General features: G+C 39.6%; 1 protein-coding gene across 3 annotated transcripts in view; it reads right to left on the reverse strand.

Annotated features, from left to right (window-relative positions):
• Window positions 1-672: 672 nt before the first annotated feature.
• Window positions 673-26,199, reverse strand: part of RNF170 (ring finger protein 170) — a 28,648-nt gene continuing 3,121 nt past the window's right edge. The window contains exons 2-8 of one of the 3 annotated variants that reach the window (XM_063129124.1): window positions 22,136-22,239; window positions 14,128-14,271; window positions 11,374-11,449; window positions 9,140-9,248; window positions 8,373-8,446; window positions 6,223-6,327; window positions 673-3,165 (exon numbers count right to left, since the gene is read on the reverse strand). In XM_063129124.1, the coding sequence (XP_062985194.1) occupies window positions 2,896-3,165; window positions 6,223-6,327; window positions 8,373-8,446; window positions 9,140-9,248; window positions 11,374-11,449; window positions 14,128-14,264 (771 nt within the window). In that variant the 5' untranslated portion in view covers window positions 14,265-14,271; window positions 22,136-22,239 and the 3' untranslated portion in view covers window positions 673-2,895. The remainder of the gene's footprint in view (window positions 3,166-6,222; window positions 6,328-8,372; window positions 8,447-9,139; window positions 9,249-11,373; window positions 11,450-14,127; window positions 14,272-22,135; window positions 22,240-26,199) is intronic. The other 2 variants (XM_063129125.1, XM_063129127.1) reach the window with 2 other exon arrangements.

Genomic DNA, 26,199 nt, shown 5'->3' on the forward strand with positions numbered 1-26,199 from the left:
TCAATCATCATAGCAGACAGAATGAAAACACATACCAATTGGGAGACATTCTAAGTTATGTCAGAGGACCTGTATTGATGATGTAGGTGAGACCCAAATAAGGGGGGGAAATGTATTAGTGCAGTTACCAAGTAAGGCTACTAAAGAACTCTACTGTAATCAGCTGAAATCAGCAAAGTTTTAGATCTGCATAAGAATATTCAGCCACCAGAAAATATAGAAGGCAATATGAACCAGGGTTTGAGCTCATCTCTTTGATTATGTAGACATTACCAATGTATCAGGGAGGTTTTGGTAGAATATCAGAGGCAGAAACGTACACGTATACGTGATTGAGATTCCATGCTTCACAATCTACAGTGCTGCCCCTTAAGCAGAATTTGGGTTGGCTGAACATCAAGCAAGACTAAATTGTGAATCAATATTACCTGAGGTAGCCAACAAATCACTAGTATGTACTAGTTATGACAAGACAAAATGAGCAGAAGGTTTAAAAGGAATTAGAACCATCCTGAAAAGCTTAGTAAACAGTAAGTTTTTTACTCTTTTTAAATTATTTGGCTCCTTGTCCCCCCCCCCCTTTTTTAAGACATTCAGATCAAATCTGGATAGAACAAAGTACTGTAAGCCTCAGATTGAGCTTCTACATTCAAACTATTTTTCCAGCCATGATTTTGAAGATTTAAAATTAAGTTTATAGAAATAGTTAACATTTCTGACAATGAAATCAGTTGTGCATTAAGAGAACCTTGGCCTTGTACATACACAAGACCTTAAACAAAGAACAGACAGGCACACACCCACTTTACAAAAAATATTATTCAAATGCACTTGACATGCACATTCAAACATCTTCATATGTCTACATTGGCACTCAGAATCCCTGCGTAGAACTGGATGCATGGATGACAAAAGGATCTCAAATAGGTCCTTGTCTGGAGTATATAAAGAAGAGGATTACATTTTCCAAATAGAGTTGAATAGAAAAAAGTATTGTTAGTAAATGGGGCATGAGTTTTCTTTGACAATGATTTCATCCAATTGCAGGGCTTGCTGCTTTTATTAATTTAAGAAAGAAAGAAAGCATTAAAGGACCAGTGCATATAATACTCTCCCCTCCATTAACCATAGTTATGCGACTGGCAGATTGCAGCAGTGTACACTCCCTTCCCCCTGGCATGAATTTGTCCCACAATTAACCATGGTTAAGGGTTGCACTGGCATAGACTTGAACCATGGTTAATACTAATCAGTTTTTGCAATCAAGACAGTGTTCAAAACCATGGCTTGAAGGTGGTTAGGATAAAAACATGATTAATATTAACCACAGTTAAGATTAGTGCTAGCTTAATCCGTCATTATGGTTAAAACTGCTATAGCGAATTCATACCAGAGAGGGAAAGGGAACATGAGATCCCACGGTCTTTATGACAGTACCTCAAAGCTATCTCTTAAGAAGCCCCCATGCTCTCATTCTCTGCCCTGTTAATATTTGAGACAGGAGTTGGCTAAACATCAAGACCCAAACAGTGACTTCATAGATGGTTAAGGGATGAGGTGCATTGCATGAGCACTGACATCAGGTCCCCACATCCGTCTGTTTCATAAGCCTTTTATATAGCACCCTTTTATATCTAAATATTCCTATTTCTCTAATGGGCTACTCAATGTAGCAGTGCCAATATTCTTTGTATGTCATGGGTGGGGAAGTTAGCCATTCACACGTCAGTGCCCGCCCAATTGCATCCGAAATGCAAAGGCATACGTAGTGCTTTCACTCCTGTTCAGCTGTTCCCTCCTCCCTCAAGAACCATTTAAATCTGAACAGGCTAAATGGCTTAAACATGGTGTTTCATAGTATTTCAAGACAACCATGTGGTATAAACTTAGGAGACATGCAGCATGGTTCTATGCATGCTTACTCAGAAGCAAGTCTCACTGAGTTCAGTGAGGCTTACTCCTAAATAAGCATGCATAGGTTTTTCTGAAGGAAGATTATACACCAGATATTTGTGGTCCCCGTTATCCGATGTTCTTTCAAGTATATTCACTATAAAATTCACTTTTAGGTTTCTGCTATAGTTGATATTTAGTATTTCACATAGTATTTCATATCGTTTAAGTTCAAATCTTTGCCTAATATTACTCCATGCTAGCCCCTAGTTATCTTGAGCTGGGCTATTATCTGTTTTATCCCAAAAAATTGAAAGCTGGCAATACAAAATGTTAACACACACTATCAGAGTGTGCAGTGTTCAAGAATTCTCTCCCTAATGGATGATACACATTCCATGGCACAAAAGTTCCATGCGAAAAACACACATGTAATTGCACATAGCTGCAGCTGAAACAATACTGTACTTACTGTCTTTATGCAATATTATGTTGCAGTCCAAGCCTATTTTGAGAACCGTATTGCTTGGGCAAACTTGAACAGGCAGAGATGCTAATCTATTTTACCCACCCCCACCCACAGTGAGATATTAAACAGTCTTTGAAATTATACACCAAATATGAAATTTTACATTGAACAGTGCCTTAAGTACGTATCCAGCGAATTCAAATACTTCTTGTTGTTAAGCATTCCCAAAGAAATTCCCTTTTATAACTGGTAAATGTGTATCATGACATACAATGACATACAATTACTTATCTGTTGTAAACATAACTAAGCATGTATTATATCTTGAATTAAATCTCTTTTATATAACACACACTGAAATTCCAGTTCACTAATTGCCATGATTTCAATCCCTCATGCTTGCATAAGATGTTTGGCTAGAAGCTATTTAATAGTAGAAACTGAAAGTGTGTCAAGATGCTTTTCTTCATAGTGGCTCATTTAGTTAAGCATCCCCCTTAACGCTTCTGAAGATTGGTCACTGACACTTGCTTTCATCTATTCAGTCTTTGTGTTACAACCTCTCGGTACATGATAGATATATATATGAGTAGCAGAAAGACCACAAAGAAATCATCTAAAAATCCCAGAATTCCAAAGAGGGCTTCAGGTAGAAAATCCAGAGGTGATGCCAGATACAACAAAGCTCCGAGCAGGCAGAGGAATATTCTGATGCGGAACATCCAGAAGAGACCTCCAACGGAAAACATTTCTCTGAACGCATGGCGCAGTAATGTGGGCAAATCCATAATCCGTTCCATAATCTAAACAAAATGTACAAAATCAGTTTTGGGTTTATGTTACAAAAGCTACATGCTTTATCACATGGGTTTTTAACAGAAATACTACAAGCATGCTGCGACGACACCGACCTAACACAGAAGGCCTTGCCTAGCACAGCCTTCTCAAGCCAAGCGCCACCTCTTGAAAAGCCTGAGGAAAGGGTGAAAACAACACAACCCTTTCCCCTATATGTGAGGGAACAAGGTAAAGGCTTTTGGGAAATAGGTTCTATTGCTGAGGTACTGAACTGCAGGTGTATTGTTAGATGTTTTTACACTGTGTAATATAGCAGGTAATAAATCCGAGCTGACACGTGGTTTGTAGTAACAGAACACAAAATAAAGTTTATTGAAATTAAACAGATCTTTGGTATTTCAATTTTAGATCAAACCTGCTTATTTTTATATTTAAAACAACAATCCCAAGTCCCTTAAAATCCTATCTCTTCTCATTCCTCACACACTACACACTCTCATGAGGCACAAGCCAGACTAAATCTCCCAGACTAAAACCAAACCTCAAACTAAACCACATAATCCCCTCAGCCAAACTATTTATACCCCACCCTCCCCCTCTCTCACAGCATCACTAGCCACACCCACTCAGTCAAACATTCCGCACTCACTAGACATACAAATCCAGACATACCTAAGGGACAGAAAGGTGGGTATCGCCACACATGCAAACAAAAATGGTAACACTGGAGAAGTAACACGGATATTATAATTCCAGCTCAGAGAGTGTTCATGACCTCTTTCCCCCCAGTATCTTCTACTTGAAGAGCTATACTGATCCATATGAAACCTTGAACTGGAAAAATATTGCCCTACACGAGAATCTTTTTACAGCATAAGTACAAGGTTAAACAAGCATATATGGGAACAACAAAATCTATTTCAAGGATTTATACCTTGGTTCAAAACAATATTATAAGCTTTATAAGCCTATGCGGCAGGGTCTTGCTATTTACTGTGTAAACTGTACAGCACCATGTACATTGATGGTGCTATATAAATAAATTAATAATAATAATAATAATAATAATAATAATAATAATAATAATAATATTCCCAAATGCTCAAAGTATCTCAACAATCTTTAGAACTGGAGTTAGCAACGCAGCACCTGCAGGCAGTGCAGACATGACACCTGCCAAGCAATGCAACCCCTCCAAATTAAAAAAAAAGTAAAGAATTTTAAAACAGCTTTTTATCTTTAGTGGCTGCAAAGCACAACTCCACCTTACAGCTGCCCTGCCAGATATCTCCTTTTCCCCAGGAGATATCTGAGCCCCACATGAGTCCAGGGTATTCTTTGGTGGGGAAAGGAAAGAGGGGCAGGGCAGCTGCAGGGCAATCACCTAGAAGTTAGAAGTGTCTTTTTAAGTAAGAAAATATTTCCTGCTGCCTCCTAAGCTTAGGGGCTGCTGTGGGGGGCAGGGCAAGGACAGCAGGGATGTTTTTGCCTGTGTAGCACTCCTCGGTTTGCTTTTTTTTGGGGGGGAACTATGCTTTTCTGTTTGGTAGGAGGGCAGTAGCTTTGCCTGTTTTGTTTTTGGATGAGAAGGTCAATTGTGCCTATGTGTGTTTGCTTTTGGTGGTGGTGGGGAGTTTTGCCGATCTTTTTGGTTTGGGAGGGGGAAGTTTCACCTGTTTGCTTTTTAGGAAGTGGGGTTTCTGAGAGCATCGTTGGTTTTCTTTGGTGAAGTAGGTATTTTGTTGTACTTCATGGGGGCAAACATGGGCTTTGGCATTTGAGGCTCAAACCCAATATCTGTCTTATATTCTGTTTCTTGGGGACTTTACCTGTCCTTTGTGAGAAGGCAGGCCCAGGCAGCAGCCATCTTGTGGTGGTGCCCACAAGCCTGACAACAATTCCATCTATTACAGAAGAGGAAAGTATGAGAGTGGCTTGCCAAAGGCTACCTAATGAGTTCATGGCGGAGGTGAGATTTGGAAAAGAGATCTTTTGGTTCACAGTGCACCCTCTTAACTATTTTATTACATAAACTCTTTTCTGAGTACGTTTGCTTAGTATTGTGAAAAGTCATTTGCATGAAAACAGGAAAAATTATGAAAAGTTATGAAAAAATCAAGGAAATCTGCAGTTATTTGGCTCTCCTCTGTTCCATAAAGCCAGCATTAAGGGTGCAAGTGTATTAGACAGTGTTAAATATATTTTAGCTACATGGATGAATACTGTGGGATGGGAGCACTGCATTGCTGGAATTGCAGAAAGGCTGAATCTCTGAAGGAGAACGTATACTAGACTTGTACTTCTCAAGTACATCCTGCATTTTATTCCTGAATCATACAGTCACATTCATCCCATCCACAAGGTTTATTCTTTGTCTTCATAGAATCATAGAGCAGTAGAGTTGGAATGGGACTACAAGGCCATTGAGTCCAACCCCCTGCTCAATGCAGGAATCCACCTTAAAGCATCCCTGACAGATGGTTGTCCAGCTGCTTCTTGCATGCCTCTAGTTTGGGAGAGCCCACAACCTCCCTAGGTAACTGGTTCCATTCAGGGGTACACAAATTTGGTTGGCCATGCTGGTCAACCAGAAATATATGTTTCCCAGGGCCCTCCCCACAAGAGGCGTTGTCTTGTCCCTGCATTTCTTAATCAAAGCACAAAGTCAGGGACTTTGGAGCCAGGGAGAGGGGGTAAGGAGTGTTCCTCCCTTCCAATTTAAAGCTCGAGGTGGGGGAAAGCTCCTGCTTTCATACAAATGGCTTTTCACACTGCTCTAACACAAATGTGGTAGAGCCCCTCTCCATTTCCAAGCCTGAAAGGAGAACTGGAATTGCCTTAGAAGCACAGCTTCAAAACAACAAGCCCTGGCTTTTCCCAAGAGAGAGGAAGGCAGGAGCCGGTTGGTTTGCCACTGTACTTCTGAGACAGTCCAAATGCCCCAGGAGCAAAGAAGCTGAGCCTTTCTCACCACCTTGGAACTGACGGCAGGCGGTGCCGGGCTTGCCATAGTGAGCAGAATTGTGGGCCCCTGGTCCTAGTGACACGATCCCCACACATACCGATCTTGGCTGTCCTGAGAATCTCCTGTTGTAATCATTGACATCTTGGAGTACCTGCACTGCATCCTCTTGCCCCTCATTGAAGAGTGGCAAAAATAAAGTTACCTGAATACAATAGAAAATCAGTCATGAATACTTGCATGTATTTTCTCCCTGATGCAATACATTTAAAAGGTTAGGAAATTTCACACACTATTAAAAAAAAAAGTCAACTAATGATGTACTCAGAACATAAGAACAAAATCCAAGATGGATAGGATTGCACCCTAAGGAATCTGTCTCCACGCATCATCATCATCATCATCATTTCTTACCCACTTCTCCCTTTGTATCAAGACGGGGAACAACATTAGTACAATACAGTATAAATCAGATACATAAAATTAATTAAAAGAGCATATAAAATCAATAAAGCATCAAAATAACCCCAAAAGATCTTAAAAATTCTTAGGTTTAATAATCATCTGGGTAGGTCTGCTGGAAGAGATTAGACTTTATGGCTGACTTAAGATCAGGGAGTGTTAAGTTGATGAATCTCCTCCGGCAGGCCATTCTACAGTCTGGGGGCGACAGAAGAAAAGGTCCTCTGGGTAACAGTTGTCAGCCTAGTTTTGGCTGACTGAAGTAAGTTCTCCCCAGAGGACCTGAGTGTGCAGGGCGGATTGTATGGGAGAAGGCGATCCTGCAGGTAACATGGACTCAAACCATGTAGGGCTTTAAAGGTAATGACCAACACTTTGTACTTCACCTGGAAACTAATTGGCAGCCAGTGGAGTGATTTTAATGTTGATTTTAATTTAGGGCTTTAAATGTTAAAACTAGCACTTTGAATTGGGCCCAGAAACAGTCAGCCAGTGCAGATGGCAAAGTACAGAACTGTACTGGCCAAACCCAGTTAACAATTTACTCACCCTATTTTGCACTAGCTGAAGTTTGTGTACAGTTTTGAGAAGCAGCCCCATTGTAGTAATCTAAACAAGATTTGAAAACCAGGGTATTTTGCCTTGAAGCACTTGTCAAGGGAGTACAGCAACATTATCTATAGCCCAAGCAAAACAGAGAATTTAGCCCACAGGCTAAATATAGTATTTTACCAAAAAGTATATATCAATTGGTTAGTTGCAGGAAGGAGGCTTAAAGAAACACCAAACTATTACCTATTTAAGGTAACACTTAAAGATAAGTTGTAAACATTTTAACAGTGTCGTTTTTAGAGATGAAAGCAATATAAAGAGTCCCAAAGTGGGCTCCAATCCATGAAGACCTTTGCCATAATAAACTTGCCAGGGTGCTATGGGGGTCTTAGTTGTTTTTGCTGCAGGGATTAACATAACTACACCTCTGGGATTCATTATGTAAATTGATCTCCAACATAGATTCTAAAGCAAATTTACTGTAGGTATTGAGTGTATCATTCTGTATATTCCCCAAACATAAATATGTAAATACTTTACATGCTAAACGCTAACAAAGAAGCACACATGTTTTTAAAATAACAAAACTAGCAATGTGGATTTTCTGAACTTGGCCTCAAATTTCAACTTAAATGTTCAGTCTTAGGGTTGAATCCTAACCTTGTGCAAACGGAAGTCCACTTGTGGAACCGGATTTCCACTCATGCAATGGGATTTTCCTCTCCCTTGCAGCCCTCTCCCACAACCTAAATCTTCTCCAGGGGTGTGTGTGTCTCCCAACCCTCCAGAATAGATTTGGGAGTTGCACAAGGTCTCAAAGGGGAAAGTGGAAATCCGTTCTTCCGATGGTTCCCTTCTATGGGTGGAACATCGCTACTGGATACAACTCTTAAAATCTATTACACTCCCATTTCACTTAAAGTAAAACAAAGGGTAATGTTTGTAGAACTATGGCTTGAAAAAGAGTGAAAAAGCACCACGAAAAGGCTATGGGAAAAAGAGGTGAATAGCTCTGGTGCTATGAAATATCAAAAGAGGTTTCTTTATTTTTCTTATCCAAAATATAAAAAATGTTCTAAAAACTTTAAACCAAACTTGTACAACGCTCAACGTTTAGGATCTGTGGATCCTTCGTCAGGAGCTATAAGACATTCAAGTAAAATATATATAAAATCATATTACATTATAAACAAGTTTGTTTATAATGAATTTGAGATCAGAATATCAGCTTATTACCGTCTGTCTGCAGATAGGGCAATGGATTGCACCCAGCCATGAACCACACCTCCAATATGCAATAATGCAGGAACCTATAAAAAGAAAAAAGAAAAAGAATACCATTACTAGCTACTCAGACTGACAATATCCAAACAGAAGTCACTATTTAACTGAATAGACATATTCTGACCACTCAAAAATAATAAGCTGATCAAAATCATAAGGGTTTTACTCTGCAAAGTGGATTGTAAATCTATTAAATAAATAATTATGAGGTGGTTCAAAAATGACATTGGAAAGTAAAGGGTGATTTCCCCCAAAATACATTAAATCATTAGTGCAAAGCAATGTCTTCAGAACTCTTTACAAACAAAATTGAAATTGATGTCCATCTAAATTTTAAGCAAAAGCCAACTCAAATGCCAATGATGATCAACCTTTCCCATGAAACTGGCATAAGAATTGCTGTGAGCCTCTTATGCAAATGAATTTTATGAAACCGAAAGTGGGATAGGATTAAAAATGGACAGCCATTCTGACAAGTATCTGACATACTACAACAAACATCAATTTTACATTTTTTAAAAAGTTATGGCATACACATTTAGAAGCAACTAGTAGTATCAGCTTGAGAATCAGCTAAAAGAGAATCAGCTAAAGTGGAATTCCATGCCTCTGTAAAATCAGTCCACATTGTCAAAAACACTCTTTTTCTGCATTGTATTTGGTCATTTCATCTCATCATTGATGGAATGGGAGAAGTGAAACCTTTTCTTTTTGCATACCACAGAAAAGATGTCCACAGTTTGTTTCAATGGGAAATGTAGCTTGCTGTAAACACACTGGGCAGGACATATCAGTATAGAAATGTTGTCTGTCATCAACTGCATTCTCCTGGAAGAAGAAATGAGAAATGTCACCTGTTCAAGTAAAAAAATTATTTTACCTGATAGAAGCTGCAAACTAACTCTATCTGCAAGATGAGAAGAAAATATTTTCAACATGTATAATTTCCACTATATTTGATCCACATGTGATAAAGAACGTATCAATATGAATAAGAGCAATCGTACATAAATATAGGACAAAACTGGACTCTGCAATATGAGAGAGCCTTTCCCAAAAGATACTTGGCCAAATTGAAGTCTCTTTCAGAAACATTTCATGATCTTTTTTTTGGGTCTGACTTTTGATGGTCAGGATTAAGCGGGAGAAGAAGGCTTTAACATCTGTCACATTTTAGTCTGCTTTTCATTTGACAGTGGCCACTGCACACTGATAGAGCACATGCATAAGGTCCTAGCCTGATCACTGGGATCTCGAGTTAAAGCAGCGGAGGACAGATTTTAGGCTTACAGGATCTACTTTGTTTTTCAATGGATCCCCATGGCCAGCCATTGGAACCAAGTGCAAAAAAAGTGGCTCAAGAAAGTGGGCACAGAATTGCAGAACAGGGTGCCTCTGAACACATGCTCAGCCCAGGAATTTGTTTTCAGCACCAGAACTGGAGCTAGTACATAAATCCTTTACACACAAATCTACTCCTGTTTTCCCACCAACCTTTCTTGAGTTCAGCAGCTTAAGAGGAAAACAGACTTGTTGTTGCTGTTGTTAAACAAATGGTATCCAGAAATTCTTGCTCATCTACTGCAAGTCACCTGAAGATCTACCTGGAGATCCTAACATACGTTCTGCCTGCCCCAGAAATGCACGTTGGTGATGATCACTAAAAATATACTTTAGACCAATAAGACTAATAAGGAATGAAAGAAATAGCTATGCTGGGAACCTTACAGAGAGGATTAAAGAACATTTTCCCCATGGGTTTATTATTTCCAGAGATTTTATATCTCTAGTCTTTCTATGAAAGTGTTCCCATTACCTTATTTTGGAGGGAGTAAAAGCTGGGTAACAATATGTAAACTGTTTGTCTTAAAAAAACAAGAACGGTCCTCAAAAAAAAAAGTTATATTTCTGATGTTAACAGTCACCCCTGAACTTGGGAAATATAGGGAATGATCATTTTCAACTGTTACAACATCCAGATTTGGGCCAAGGACAAAGAGTTGAGGAACACAGAATCCACCACACTCAAATTTATCTACACCCTGATGGTTACATGAGAAGTTTTTTGATAGTCAACACCAAATGCAATTTGTGCAAGGACGAATAGATTTGTTTTATTTTAATAATTTTTATTTTAATGTAACCAACAAGTGATCAGCCCCCTAACAATTGATGTCTAAACAACTGTTATATAGAATTAATTAATACAATTTTAGGGGGGAAATAATACAAAGAAGGAAAAAAAGGGAGGACAAAATAATATTTATTTTACAATAACATATAAAACAATTCCATTAATTATTATTCCAATAATAATTAAATAAACAAATAAACTAATTAATAAGTGTGTTGTGTGATCTTCATTTATTGTTATAATGTCCAAATGCTCAAAACTGAAGCGAGCATATATTGTTGTAGGTCCAGTTGTGATGTATGCTGAATAAATCTCCACCATATAGCATAAAAGGATAGTGGTTCTGTTTTTCTTTGGACTAGAAGCAAGTCATGAGTTATTTTTTCTGATATTGCCACTGACCATATATTTTGGTATCATGCCGATAAGTTCAAATTGTCCAGTTTTTTCCACTGCTGTGTAATTGTCTGGAGAGCAGCAGTTAATAAAAATAATAATAAATCTTTACATTTCAAACTTACATTAGATCCTTTGTATACGGATAATAAAAATAATTCTGGATCATATACAATCCTTTCTCTAGTAATAACAGTCAATTCTTTATGTACTAACATCCAGAATCCCTGTATATATGGACAAGTCCATCATAAATGAAAATACGTGCCTTTACCCTGCAGCCTCTCCAACAAGGGCAGCTACATATTGAAGTAATATGTGCTAGCTCTATTGGCGACTGATACCATCTATGCAGTATTTTCAGAGAAGTTTCTCGAATAGAAGCTGATACTGAGTAGATATGAAACACAATTAGAACCATACCTGTTCTGATTGTATTTGTTGTCTAATTGCTCTCACTAGCTCTTGGTTTTCAGGATGAATATCTATGTGGCCATTTCTGTTAGGAGAAAATACAGAGAGTGAAATAATACTAATAAAGTACTTCCAAAATAGAATCGAACATCAGTTTACTGTGGTGCAGTATCAGTTATTATTATTAGATTGTAAGCCTATGCGGCAGGGTCTTGCTATTTACTGTGTTATCTGTACAGCACCATGTACATTGATGGTGCTATATAAATAAATAATAATAATAATAATAGTTCATTACATTCAGAATTCTAAGCCGTTCCATTTCTCTGCATGGTAATAGTTCCAAACTGTCACTGAGCAAGATGGCACTTTGAAGTAGAAGCTCCTGATCTCTGCCAGCTAAATCAAGAGCTATCACAAGCTAGAATGGCTGCTAGCATCTCTAGATGTCACCATCAGGTACCAGAAAGGACAGGGCACAGTACATTAAGTACATTAAGAAATTACTTTGAACAGCCAACAGCTAAGGCTTTTTCTTCTGCCCACCCACCCCCAAGTCAAAATATGGCAACAGTGGAGTCAGGTGAAGGCCTAACTGACCAACTAATTCCCAAAATTCTGGCTTACATAGCTGAGACCCTGGCTCAGATAAGAGCTGAAAGGATTGATGTTAAAAATGAGATAGAGGCTTGTCTCTCTACTACCGTATTTCTTCGATTGTAAGACGCCATCGATTGTAAGACGCACACTAATTTCAGTCCCACCAACAGAAAAAAAACCCTAAGACACACCCGCGATTCTAAGATGCACCCCATTTTTAGAGATGTTTATAGGGGGGAAAAAGTGCGTCTTAGAATCGAAGAAATAGGGTATCACAGTTCGCTTGAACATTTTCACTGAATATATGAAGAGAGTGGAAGAAACAGCAAATACTGCTGTTTCTTCCAATCAATCACCGAGCAAGTGCCCAAGTTTTTGAACTTGGCCATTTCTACTAGATCCTCCATGATTACTTGTCTTTGTAACTTTTTAACTTAACTTTTGCTGTAATTGGCTGCAATAAAATTGTTGCTGTTGTTGAACAGCAAATACTACTGTTACTATGGCAGCGCAGGTCCAAAACAAGGTTAAAGACTTAATAGCAAGAGAAAACGAACTAAGGCTTAACATATCAGATCTTGAGGATCAGGTCTGTAGGGTTAATCTACGATTTCGAGGATTTCTGGAAAGAGTTGAGGGGCAGGATGTTGAAGCCTTCCTCCAAAAATGACTGGCTATGAATTTTCCAGACATCCTTCCTCATGCTTTGCTAATAGAACAGGCACACAGACTAATAGAACAGGCAACACCAAAATAGCAATGTCAAAAGCAGGGATCTTGTAGCCCAATTTGAGGTCATGAAGACTAAAGATCTCATCCTTAGATTGCCTAGAGCTGGTACAGAGCTTAAATACAAAGGTAATGTAATTCAGGTGCTTCTAGATCTGTCACCAGATACCATAAAACACAAAGTGTGACTTCATGAAATCATAAAAATTCTCTAAAAAGAAGCTGGCCTAAGTTCAGGGTCTCTTACAAGGTTGCCGCCTGGTACGTTACTAATTTGAATGAAGGAGTTCAGATTCTAAAGGATCTTAATCTACGCATTCCAGTGTTACAATGGAGTCAAAATCAGGAAAGCCAACTGTCTGTTACTGATGCTGTGGATGGAGAACTCTGGCTCCTAGCCCATCAGAGTACTGCTGTCATCGTTCATGTCATTAGCTATGTTATGATCCTGCTTTTCACTTGTCTTTTTGCACTTTGTGATTACCAAGCAAAACTTAAGTATAAAAAAGTACAAAAGCATAAGAGAACCAGTTCAAATAAAATATATGCAAAACTGACAGTGTGACACAAATTGAATTTGTTGGAAACCCAACAAATCCAAAAGTACTTCTCTATACTAAACAGGCATGCTCTGATTGGGGTAAGACTTCTGGCATGGAGACTGAGAGGTGCTCAAATTAAAAGACAAGTGCTGGCCTTCAGGAACCTATTGAACACCCTGACTCTTAGGAAAGGTGAGATCTGTTCTGCATTTTCAAAATATTATCAGAACTTATACACACAACAGCCAAATTTCAACCAAATAAAGGGCTTCCTGGATTCTTTGCCTATTCCAAAGAGTACATCAGAGCACAGGGCAGCTTTGGAAAGGTTAATCGAAGAAGAAGAAGAAGAAGAAGAAGAAGAAGAAGAAGAAGAAGAAGAAGAAGAAGAAGAAGAAGAAATAAAAAACCTTAAACATGCATATCTCCTGGTCTTGTTGGGTTTCCAGAACTTTTATATATATATATATATTTCAAATGTCAGTTGCTTGTACCTCTTACAAATCTGTTCAGTCATGTTTTGGTAGGAGGTGTAACTCCAAGTACACAGTGTGATTCAAAGATCCTAGTCATACCAAAGACAGACCAGAATCCAGCTGCTCTATCATCTTATAGACCTACCCTGTTTCCCCGAAAATAAGACAGTGTCTTATATTAATTTTTGCTCCCAAAGATGCGCTAGGTCTTATTTTCAGGGGATGTCTTATTTTTCCATGAAGAAGAATACGGTACACATTTATTGCTGAACAAAAAAAAAGGTCTTCTTTTCGGGGGGATGCCTTATATTACAGCGAGAGGCAAAACTGGAAGTAGGTCTTATTTTCGGGGGATGTCTTACTTTCGGGGAAACAGGGTATATCTTTAATTTCATAAAATACTACAAACATCTCACCTTAAAAGCATATATGCCAGTGCAGCAAGGAATGTGAAGCTGAGCACGACTGCCAGCAGTACCTGGTCACTTATTCCTTCTATCATTGAATCATCATCTAGTATCAGTCTCTGAACTTCTGTTTCCTGGCTGGCCATTCCAGAGCTGGAAAAAAACACGTGAAAAAAGATTTATGTATGCAAAGAAACATTATTCTTGCTTAGCTCACAGTCTAAAAAATAAAAGTGTAAACAAAATAATTAAGCTTTTACAGGTCTTCAAACCTTATTAAAATTCTTGATCTAATGTATCTTTTACTGATAGACATTTAGGGATGCTCCAAGTCATCTTTTATACTTCCAGAGGCAGGCAAAGAACTTTTTTGTTCTGGCAGGCCTTTGGGAATACTCTGGATTTTTTCATTGTGATTTGCTTTTTAAATGTTTTTAATATTAAAAGGGTTTAATTCTATATTAACTATTTAAATTTATGTTTATTTGTTTTAACTGTATATGTTTTAATCTTGTAAACTGCTTTGAGTCTCAGTATTGTGAAAAGGTGGGAAATAATAATAATTTTTCCAGCATGTGATTAGAGTCACTGTATCATAATATGAAAGAAATTGTTCATTCTTGACAGTTTGGGTTTTGTTCTACAGAGTCCTGTTTCTGGGGCTGCTCTGGTAGCAGTCAATTATTGTAGTTCTAATCTAAAAAACCACATGTGAAGGAAACACTGTAGGTTATCCTACCACTGTTACCAGATGCAATGGAACAGCATGTGGATTATCCCACAACTTACTATCAATTAAGTGGATCAGATATCCACTAAGTATCTATTTAAAGATGTATGTATGTATTATTGCATTTATATCCTGCTTTTTTTTCCTGCAAGGAACCCAAGGCAGCGTACATAATCCCCCTCCTTTCCGTTTTATCCTCACAACAACAACCCTGTGAGGTGGGTTGGGCTGAGAGTCTGTGACTGGCCCAAAGTCACCCAGTGGGTTTCCATGGCCGAGTGGGAAATAGAACCCAGATCTCCCAACTCCCAGTCCGACACTTTAGCCACTACACCACACTGGCTCTCAAAGATGGCATCTATATGCCACCTGTTCAAATGCTGAAAACGTTATAAGGTCCTGAATTCATTGCATTATAGGAGGTAAAGTTTATTCTTCCAATGTCATAATATCAGTCTTTTAACTGTTAAGAAAGCATGGAGAATCCATTTACGCTGACCATTTATTAATTTCCATGAAGCAGGTAAATAATTTAAAGGAGTGTGTACATCAATAAATATTAAAGACTGCTCCAGTACAAAATATATCCGTATAATAAGCTCCTTCTAAAAAGTAGCAACTACTGCACATTGCCAAAACAAATATTTAAAATAAACATTAGCTACAATACTACAATTTTATTGCACTGCCAGCAATAAAACAAATTAGACAATCATTTATTAAAGAGATGTTGCAGTGTCCAACAGACACGAAACAAAAGTTTTTGCTAAAAAAGACTCAGCCTACAATCTAAAGATGCAATAGGTATAGATGCCAAAGTGGTGATCCACTCATTAAACACAATGCCACAATCCAGTTCCCTATTCCATTCCTGCCATATTTATTCACCAATAGCAAGTATTTATAGATATAGATCGTGGGTCTAAGTAAGCACTTCCAATAATAACGGAGACTGTGATGCTGTAAAAGTAGCCAGGCCAAACCTAGATACTAATTAGAATGTAAGCCTATGCGGCAGGGTCTTGCTATTTATTGTTTTACTCTGTACAGCACCATGTACATTGATGGTGCTATATAAATAAATAAATAATAATAATAATAATAATAAATTCTGCAACTGCAAGTATTACCAATTAGCCACACTGGCAAGACCTACTTGGCATGCAAGACAGAAACTGACAAAACTTCAGCGGCACCCACCAGTTGATCCAAACTAAAAATCGCTTTGTCTATCCATGTAGGTACCACAAAAACATTTTCTTATCAATTTTTAGATCTAGATTGTCCCATAAAGTGTCATGTCTAACCCTACTGCCCCTGTTTTGGGAGAAGATTTCAGGTAATCAATCAGAATCAGATTCAGAACTAGAAGATGCAGCACCAGACACCAGCCAGCTTGTACCAGTGGGGGAGGAAGCTCTCACGGGTGATTCCCCAGCTGGGAGACAGTCCCCTCCAGAGCTTATCTCCTCAAGGCCAAATCCTACACACTCAGTGGAAGGTGAGGTTTCTTCCGCAGGTGAGCGTCCCGACAAGCTAGCTGATGCTAGGATCCGCCAGAAGCTCAAATGCATGGGGCGGAAGGAAGGCGTGAGAAAGTCAGTTCGATAACGCCAGAACCAGCCTCTGCTCCAGGCTCTCTGAAGTTATGGGCGTTTGGGAAGTGGCTTCCTATTCTTCTTGAGCGGACAATTGTCTTACTTAGTTTGCATAGTTTTGCCTAGAGGGAAGTTTCCAAGAGGTTAGACTCTCTTCAGGTAGAAGAGACGATTGTTGCTTAATAAAAGCTTTGTAGATTACTTAGCAAGCCTTGTCATGTGCCTCCCGTCAAAAGCAAGACTTTTCTGAGAAACATGACATAAGGTCAATTTAGGATGAGAAAATGAATGAAAGTGTAATTCACATGACATTATATGCCACATGCCTCTTAACTGTAGAAGGAACCCTATGCATTCATATATGTCTAGAACCTAATGCCACCCATTTAGAAAGAAGACTCACAAAAGAAGATTCCAAAACTGACCAAGGCGGATGATCCAATGCAGATGTGAACGACCAACATTCAGTATGAGTCAGCAGATAAAGGCCAATGATATAAAGCATGATCCGGAAAACCAAATCCACTTCCAAATCCAAACAGAAACAGATGTTATACACTAGTCTTCACCTGCCTCCAGTTCTTCCTGCTTCTGTTGGCTTCTAGGATGATCCACATGTTTCACGGACTACTTGCTGAAGTTCCTTCTGGTCATAAAATAGGAACCTAAAATACGTTATGTAAATCTTTGTTTGCTCATAAAATTATATTTTTATATTATATACTGACAATAAATTACAAATTTACTGAGTTTAGTTTTAAACATTTTTAAATACAGTGTGATTTTATGCGCAAACAAAATTATACATAATATTACTTCAGGAAGTTAAAGGCGGTTTTATGTTCCTAAAGCAGACTTTCCCAACCAGGTACCCTCCAGACAGCTTGGACTACAATGCCCAGCATTCCTGACCATTGCCCATGCTACCTGAGGCTGATGGAAGCTATCTGGAAAGCCAACATGCCTGTGAAGAGTGCTAAATCAATGAGTATTGCTTATTTTTCAATGTTTCCCAAGATTTCCATCTCCCCCCCCCCCACACACACAAAGAGGGCCTACCTCATCTTCCCACAATTCAAAGTAAGAAGCAATGGTTACAGAGTGATGCCATAATTCCACAGAGATTAAAGCCTCAGCATCTCACTCTTCAGAATTTAAGCACTAACCTCATCTCCACTGCCAGCAAACTGAACCAGAGAACACATGCACTCTGCTCTCCTCCACACAATCCATTCTTTGTTCCCTTCCTCCAGCAACTCTTCACAAAGAAACCCCACTTTTTTCACAACTCCCCTTCCTGTTTGTTTGTTTGTTAAGAGAGAAGCTGATCTTGCTCTCTTTCCCAAACCCCAAATTAGTTTCTGCTAAGACCTTACCAGTGCTTATTTCAGGGGTCTGTTTTCGAGCAGGGCCCTAGAACATGGGAAGAAAAGTTCCTCTGAGCACACATAGAACACTTCCCCCTTGTCACGGAATAACTGCAGTCTCTTTCCTGCCCACACACTGTGGGCCCATTCAGAAGACACCTTAAACCATGGCTTTAACCACGGTGGTTAAGCCAGAAAGACGGGCTGTATTCAGAAGACACCTTAAACCATGGCTTTAACCACAGCGAATAAGGCTTTTTGCTTTATTCACCTTGGTTAAAGCCGTGGTTTAAGGTGTCTTCTGAACACAGCCTGGCTTTCTGGCTTAACCACTGTGGTTAAAGCCATGGTTTAAGGTGTCTTCTGAACACAGCCTGGCTTACTGGCTTAACCACTGTGGTTAAAGCCATGGTTTAAGGTGTCTTCTGAACACAGCCTGGCTTTCTGGCTTAACCACTGTGGTTAAAGCCGTGGTTTAAGGTGTCTTCTGAACACAGCCTGGCTTTCTGGCTTAACCACTGTGGTTAAAGCCGTGGTTTAAGGTGTCTTCTGAACACAGCCTGGCTTTCTGGCTTAACCACTGTGGTTAAAGCCGTGGTTTAAGGTGTCTTCTGAACACAGCCTGGCTTTCTGGCTTAACCACTGTGGTTAAAGCCATGGTTTAAGGTGTCTTCTGAACACAGCCTGGCTTTCTGGCTTAACCACTGTGGTTAAAGCCATGGTTTAAGGTGTCTTCTGAACAGGGTCTTAGAATTCATGTTGTTTCTGATCAAATTAATAAGCCACTCCTGCTTCCATTGTCCCCACCCTCCCTTATTCCAGCAGCCAAAATAACAAATTAAGTTGTTGCTGTTTTTAAAACCAGCTTACCAGGACAGCACAAAGAGGCCCTTTTTTTCATTTTTAAAACAATGTTCATTCTGATGCAATTTCTCAATAAATTAGGGAAGGAGATGGCAGACTAAACCAAGCACATCCCTTGCTGAGACTAATCCTGGCTTCCATCCCCACCCTTGCAATCTTCTGTTGCAGCTCTGGCTGGCTTTCCCCTGGAGTCTGTGAGAACTAGCTAATAGCAAAAGTATCCATTAACAAAGAGGCTGTGAATGGGGCGAGGGTGGACACAGTCCTGTAGCACAGGTGGAGCTGTGTTTCACCTCACCATGGGATATTTTTGGTAAATTTCCATTTAATTTGTGACATGTCAGACAATGCCAGCCTCCATTTAAAGAATGATAGATTGTTTTAAGAACAGGATCCTCTGAAAAATTCAGTGAATAATGCAGGATGAGCGTACAATAAAAGCCTCATCTGGCAGAGCTCCTGACTTTCCCTGACAGAGTGGATTTTTCATGATCGCAAGCACACTATAATTACTGGCTCTGATATATCTGTCATGGTTGTGTTCGAATCACTGGCTCATAATTACTGAAGTGATCCTGAAAAAACAGTCTGTACAGCAATATGATCCTTGAAGAGGGCAATATTAGAAATGTGTATTATGGGCTATAGTTAATGTCCGCCCTTGGGCTTTGCTTTGCTTTTCAGGTTTGGTTGTGCTCTCTACCCACCCAGCAATAAAGAAGCATGTTAGTTTGCCTGCAGTAAAAAGTAAGAGTTTGTTTATTCTGAAGTTATGATGAGTACAGCAGGATTGGGTGCTTATAACTTATCGGGCTCATTCAGAAGACACCTTAAACCACGGCTTTAACCACAGTGAATAAGGCTTTTCGCCTTCTGAACACAGCCCGGCTTTCTGGCTTAACCACCGTGGTTAAAGCCATGGTTTAAGGTGTCTTCTGAACAGGGCCACAGTGATCTGAAAAAATATCTACCCTAAGTTACCCTTTACTCTTTTAAAGCACTCACTATATTCACAACCATAGTGGCTCTTACTCTGTTTCTAAACCTTTTTTGTATTGGTGCTGTCATGATACAAGATTAAAACTGAATTTCTGAGAAAACAAAGCTCCACTTTAGTTTTTAACTTCTTAGTTGCAGCATAGAATATTTTGTTTGTTTTACATCTTTTAATATATGGCTTTGTTCACTGTATCCATAATGTTTTTTTCTCATGAAACAAAAAATATGCCAGTCATTTAATTTTTGTTGTTCATACTAAATTATCTGTTAATTTGACCTTTACATGGCCCATAATGTAGGTCAACACATTCTCTGCATGGAGGAGGAGTGAGGGGGAAGCTTACTGACTATCCCTTCCCCTGGCCTGGTTCTCACATCCTCTCCACCAGCGAATCGGGGGTTGCATCATCATCATCATCATCATCATATATTTCTTACCCGCCTCTACAATTGGATCGAGGCAGGGAACAACAGCAAGCGTAAAATACATAAAATACTAATTAAAAACATAGTATACACTGTTAAAAAACATCCTAAAAGAATCCTAAAAGTATCCTAAAATTCTACTGGATAGGCCTGCCGGAAGAGATCAGTCTTGATAGCTTTCTTGGTGCTATGTGCCTCCCAACCCCCCAAAATGCCCCACCTAGAAAGGTGGCTGACATCAGCAAATGAATTTTAAAGGGGAAAAGTGTCGCTAGTTTGTGATGAGATCAACAATGACACTGTTTGGTATACAAATGTGTATACCAAACAGTGAGACCACATCACGCCAGTCCTTTTACAACTTCATTGGCTGCCAGTCCAGGTCCGGGCCTGATTCAAAGTGCTGGTACTAACATTCGAAGCCCTAAACAGCTTGGGGCCAGGTTATTTGAAGGAACGCCTCCTCCCATATGTGCCGGCCCGGACCTTAAGATCATCCACAGGGGTCCTTCTCCATGAGCCCCTGCCAAAGGAAGTGAGGCAGGTGGCTACTAGGAGGAGGGCTTTCTCTGCTGTGGCACCCCAGCTGTGGAACGAGCTCCCCAGAGAGGTTCGCCTGGCACCTACACTGTACTCCTTCCGTTGCCAGCTGAAGACCTTTTTATTTTCTCAGTATTTTAACACCTAATTTAACTTAAATTTAAACTTTACTGTTTTAATTCCGTACTTTAACCTATATCAATTTCTGCTGTGCGGTTTTATCATGGTTGTGCTTTTTATATTGTGTTTTGTAATTGTGTTTTTAGACTGTTGGTTGTTTTATTATGCTTTTCATGGTTTTAATTTTTGTGAACCGCCCAGAGAGCTTCAGCTATTGGGCGGTATAAAAATGAAATAAATAAATATATATATACAGCTCTGGCAGGCTTTTCATTTGTAATGCCTATCCTGGGCTTCAGATAGACAGAGGCATGTAAAGTGCAAACTGTGCAAGAAGACAAAAAAGAAAAGAAAAGAAAAGAAACTAATTCTCTACCTGGAAATTGGTATGAATGGAGAGCGGGACTTTCCCTGAAACAAGGCTCTATAAAACGGCACCGCTGGAGGGAACGCCCCAGTATGATATTGGTGAGCAATTCCAGTTGGTGACACATTTTATTCTCGATATTCACAAAGAAATCACAGCATGCACACTCACAACCTTCTTTAATGTTTAGCATTATAGCCTTCTGAATAGAGCGGTGTACTTATTGGTGCTGGGCAAGTCACTTTCTCAGTTCCCCATTGTACCAAGTAAGACACCAACCTCACAGGGTTGACATAAGTGGCATAAATATTATAAAGTAATAATAATAACAACAGCAACAATAATAAGGCCATCACCATTTAGCACAAACTTCAGCATTGGTCTGTTATGAGAAAGAACACTACATGCCATTACGTTAAATTCAAATGTTTTAGATCTTCTAAAACACAGCTTTGGATATTTCAGTTTGCCAGACCTGGTTCAACTGTAATGTTGAAACCTGTTGAATTTTAATCCGGATCTAGTTTCTTAACCCAGTTATTGAAATGCTAGGAAGGTGAGAGGGAGTGCAGGGCCATTTCACCAGTCCTGCTAAAAGAATTATGTTACCCCCTCTGTTCCCCTTTTTTCTTGTGTATCATGTCTTTTTAGGTTGTAATTAATTATCTGCAAGATACTCTGGCAGCCTTTTTGGTGGAGAGGCAGCATAAAAATACTTCAAATAAATAAATAAGCAGGTTTTGGTCTGCTGAATGGAGCTTCTGTCCCAACTGCTATGTCCCATTAAAAAATAAATAAGGCAAGATTCCTGCTGGCTTGGACCAAAGGCTCATTTAATTCCAGAATCCTGTTTCCCACAATGGCCTACCAGATGCCTTTAGGAAGCCCAAGCAGGGTGTGATAACAATACCCCTGTCTTATTGCTGTCCCCTCCCTGGCAACTGCTATTCAGTGACATGCTGAACTTAGTGCAATGATATTGATAGCATCATTCTCCTCTATTTACCTCAGCTGGAAATAAGAAGACTCAGCACCATGTCATCAGACAGCTCTCTTCAGGCCCACAGCAAACGTTTCACACACTGGAGTTTGGAAACCTCTGGGCTGTGCCTTAGAAGAAAGGGAGATTTTCAGGCTACTTCTTGATCCACACTCCAGCATAGCATTTGTGTTACATTATTTTCACATCCGTGGACAGAGGCTTGAGTCAGACCCCACATGCAGTAAATTACACCTGGATATAAAATAAATCAAGCCTGAATGAAATACGGTATTAAATCATCTGTATTCACAGTGAAGAAAGGAACTGAACTGTGAACATTAAGAAAATGAGGTAAAACTTGACTCATTTTGGAAAATACTAACATTTAAGGGTGCAATCCTGTCTGGAGAGTTGCCAGCCTTTGAAATTGGAGGCTGCAGACTATCCTATGCAGGGTGGCTGGAGCACAAAGAGGATCCTCTCTTCCATGCTCCAGCTACCCTGCGTTTTGCCTGGAAGGGCTATTTTGGTCGCCTAGCCGCAGCTTCAGGGAAGGGGTGAGGAGGAGCCTGGAGACCAGACAGGAAGATGTGTAAAGCAGTTTCTGTAGTCTACTCACCTTGCTGCTCCTGAGACCAACCCCTTTTCACCCCTCCATGCTCTGATCTGAGAGAACTGCACCACCTCTGAAGGCCAGGGCAGGGAGAACAGTTTCTGGGCTCCAAGGTCGGAGCCCTGGTTCCAGTCTCGGTTCCCAGAGACCAATGAAACCTACAGTTCTTATCTAGGGGGTGTAGCCTAACCAGGTTAATGTTGATGTAAGACACAACTGCAGTTAGGCCCAGTAGAGGGGATTTACATTCAAAGAAGATGGAGCATGGTGAAAGGGCTTACTTTTGATTGCTTAACTATAGTTAAGCAATAGGCAATATTAAGTCTGCACAGGTCCTCTGATTCAGTCACAATCTTTTGATCAGGACTTGCTTAAAGTATGCAACTAAGGAAGGGAGGCAAAGATTAGAAGCAATGGTATCACATTGTTGTTTTGCAAGTATACATGCATAGTTGAGTGCTAATAAGAGCAGAAAAGTTTAGTTATATCTGGAAAAATCGTCATTAGAATTTACCATGAAAGCATATTGGATAGCAAAGTGGAGAGGGGGCAGGGAGAAAAAAATTCCTTCCTTTCAGCAAATAGAACTTTTGAAGACTGGTTTAATTTACTGTGCCTATGGCAGAAAGCTTAAGTTTTTCACCCACAATCCTTTTGATTTCTATTACTTCTTGACTAAGCAGCAGGTACCAAAGAAAAACTACATTTTAATCACAGCAGAGGGTTTTATTCTTATTCGCAGAGAAAAAAGCATTGAATTGTAAAGTCACAAAAGAACATGTTACTGCAGATGTATTATCTCACTAAGCTTTTTAACTGCTAGAAAATAAGAATGCAAAGACCTTGTTGAAAGTTTCTCATGTGGCAAAAGCTGAAACTCTGCCATATGGCATGGTTCACACAAACTAAAAATGCCCACAGGGGCTGAGAAAATACAATAAATAATGGTAAATGGCCTGTCAAAATAAAATGAAATCTTTATTGCATCTGCTTGGACGAAGTTAATTTCAGTATGTATTACTTAATTCCAAATAATATGCATTCATTTCCTTCTAAAGCAACCATATTTATTGTTCTCTTCTGCTACATTAGATAAACGACATTTAGGGTGCAAACCTAAATGTCCTTTATCTAAAGTAATTTAGATAGTTTATGCAGCCTTTTTTCTGTCAAAACATGCATAGGTTTGCATCCTTAACAGAGCAATCCTATACATCTCTACTCAGAAGTAAGTGCCACTGAATTCAGTGAGACTTACTCCCATGTGACTGTGTACCCTGCCCACAATTACTTGGCAGTAAGTCCCACTGAACTCTGTGGGGCTTACTTCTGAGTAGACATGCATAGGAGTACACTATTAAGTCTTGCAATGTAAAACTAAAGCTTCTACTCATGTAATATGTAAGAACTTTATCCTTTCACTATGTGTCACCATTTTCTATAGCTGCCTTGAAGATTTATGGACTGCTAATCTGCATTTCTGAACTCACCAAGGCCATTTTCATAACAGACATTTAAAATGGCTTTTGTATTGCTTGTGTCTGCGTGATGTGGAGAAAAGTGGAAAGCAACAAAAATGCATGCAAATGTTATTTTCCAAAGTGCTACTAACTAAGCTTCATCACAGAATAGTAGAGTTGGAAGGGGCCTATAAGGCCATCGAGTCCAACCCTTCCCCCACTCAATGCAGGAATCCACCCTAAAGCATACCTGACAGATGGCTGCCCAGCTGCCTCTTGAATGCCTCCAATGTGGGAGAGACCACAACCTCCCTAGGTAACTGGTTCCACTGTCATACTGCTCTAACAGCCAGGAAGTTTTTCCTGATCTCCAGCTGGAATCTGGCTTCCTGTAACTTGAGCCCATTATCCTGTGTCCTGCACACTGTGATGATCGAGAAGAGATCCTGGCCTTCCTCTGTGTGACAACCTTTCAAGTATTTGAAGACTGCTATCATGTCTCCCCTCATTAGTGAAGACACTACCACGTATCACAAAATATCCAGAACTGACATGAAGCCTATGAATCTATTTTTTTACACAATGGGCTTTCCAGATTTATTGACCACCCTCCTATGTTACAGTTTGTAACTGAACATTCAATCCATACATTACCTAGGAAACATTCACCACTCTGGTTTGACAGACAGGTAGCTACGTTAGTCTGTCGAAGAAACCTATGATACCTTAAGGACTAATGCATTTATTATGTCATAAGCTTTCCTGGGATAGACTCCCCCTTGCTTAATACAGTAAGTGTTAAATAAAGATAATTCAAGAGCTTCCGTTATTATGTTCACATGCTGTTCCCACTGTTCTTTTACTCGTCTGGCAGTTGAGCTCCAAGATGTGTCCCTTCCTAAGAACATCCAGAAAGACCATCTACCTAAAACTGTTTGTTTTCAAGAAGTGAGGAATAAGGAAGAACAATCACATATCGGAGAGAATGTAAGAAGGATAAGCTATATTCATGCTGTGAACAATCTGGCAACTCAAAACAAGCTCTGCTTTCACCCTCTCTCAAAAAAGATATAGCACCCAAATTTGCTTTTCTTCTTCATTGACTGCAGCTCAAATATTTGTTCATGACTTATCTCACTGGCCTGATTTGCAGATAACAATAAGCCAGGATTTCGAGGGAACATTGACTTATTGACTTCAGCTGATACACCAGCTGCACCCCTTCCTAGAGTTGGAAGACCTAAAGACGGTAGTGCACATGCTGGTAACTTTAAGGCTCGACTTCCGCAATGCGCTGTCCATAGGGCTACCTTTGTGCCTAGTCCGGAAACTTCAACTAGTTCAAAATATGTCAATCAGGTTGGTTACCAGTACACCTAGAGATGACCATATTACACCAATTTTAAAATAACTTTACTGGCTCCCAATTAGTTTCCGGGCGAAGTACAAAGTGTTGGTTATTACCTTTAAAGCCCTACATGGTTTGGGTCCAGGTTACCTGCGGGATTGCCTTCTCCTGTACAATCTGCCTTGCACACTCATGTCCTCTGGGAAGAATTTACTTCAATCAGCCAAAATTAGGCTGACAACCATTACCCAGAGGACCTTCTCTTCTGCTGCTCCCAGACTGTGGAATGGCCTACCAGGAGAGATCTGCCAACTTAACAGTCTTTCTGAATTTAAAAAAGCTATAAAAACTAATCTCTTCTGGAAGACCTACCCAGTCAAATTTTAAGATGTTTGGATGTTATTTTAATAATGTATTGGTTTTATATGTTTTTAATCAGTTTTATGTATTTTTGTATTCAATGTTGTTCCCCAACTCGATCCAGAGGGAGAGGCGGGTAATAAATAAATATGTTGTTGTTGTTTATGAGCACATTGCTTGATTGCTCCCACTGCAAGCAGGAGTGGCTAAATAAACCATGGGCCTTCCATCCATGGTTTGTTTACAATGACATGTGAACCAGGAACTCTGGCTTGTCGTTTCCCCAACTAGCCTGTCATAAGCCAAC

Source organism: Elgaria multicarinata, chromosome 6 (assembly GCF_023053635.1).
Source record: "Elgaria multicarinata webbii isolate HBS135686 ecotype San Diego chromosome 6, rElgMul1.1.pri, whole genome shotgun sequence".
NCBI lineage: Eukaryota > Metazoa > Chordata > Lepidosauria > Squamata > Anguidae > Elgaria > Elgaria multicarinata.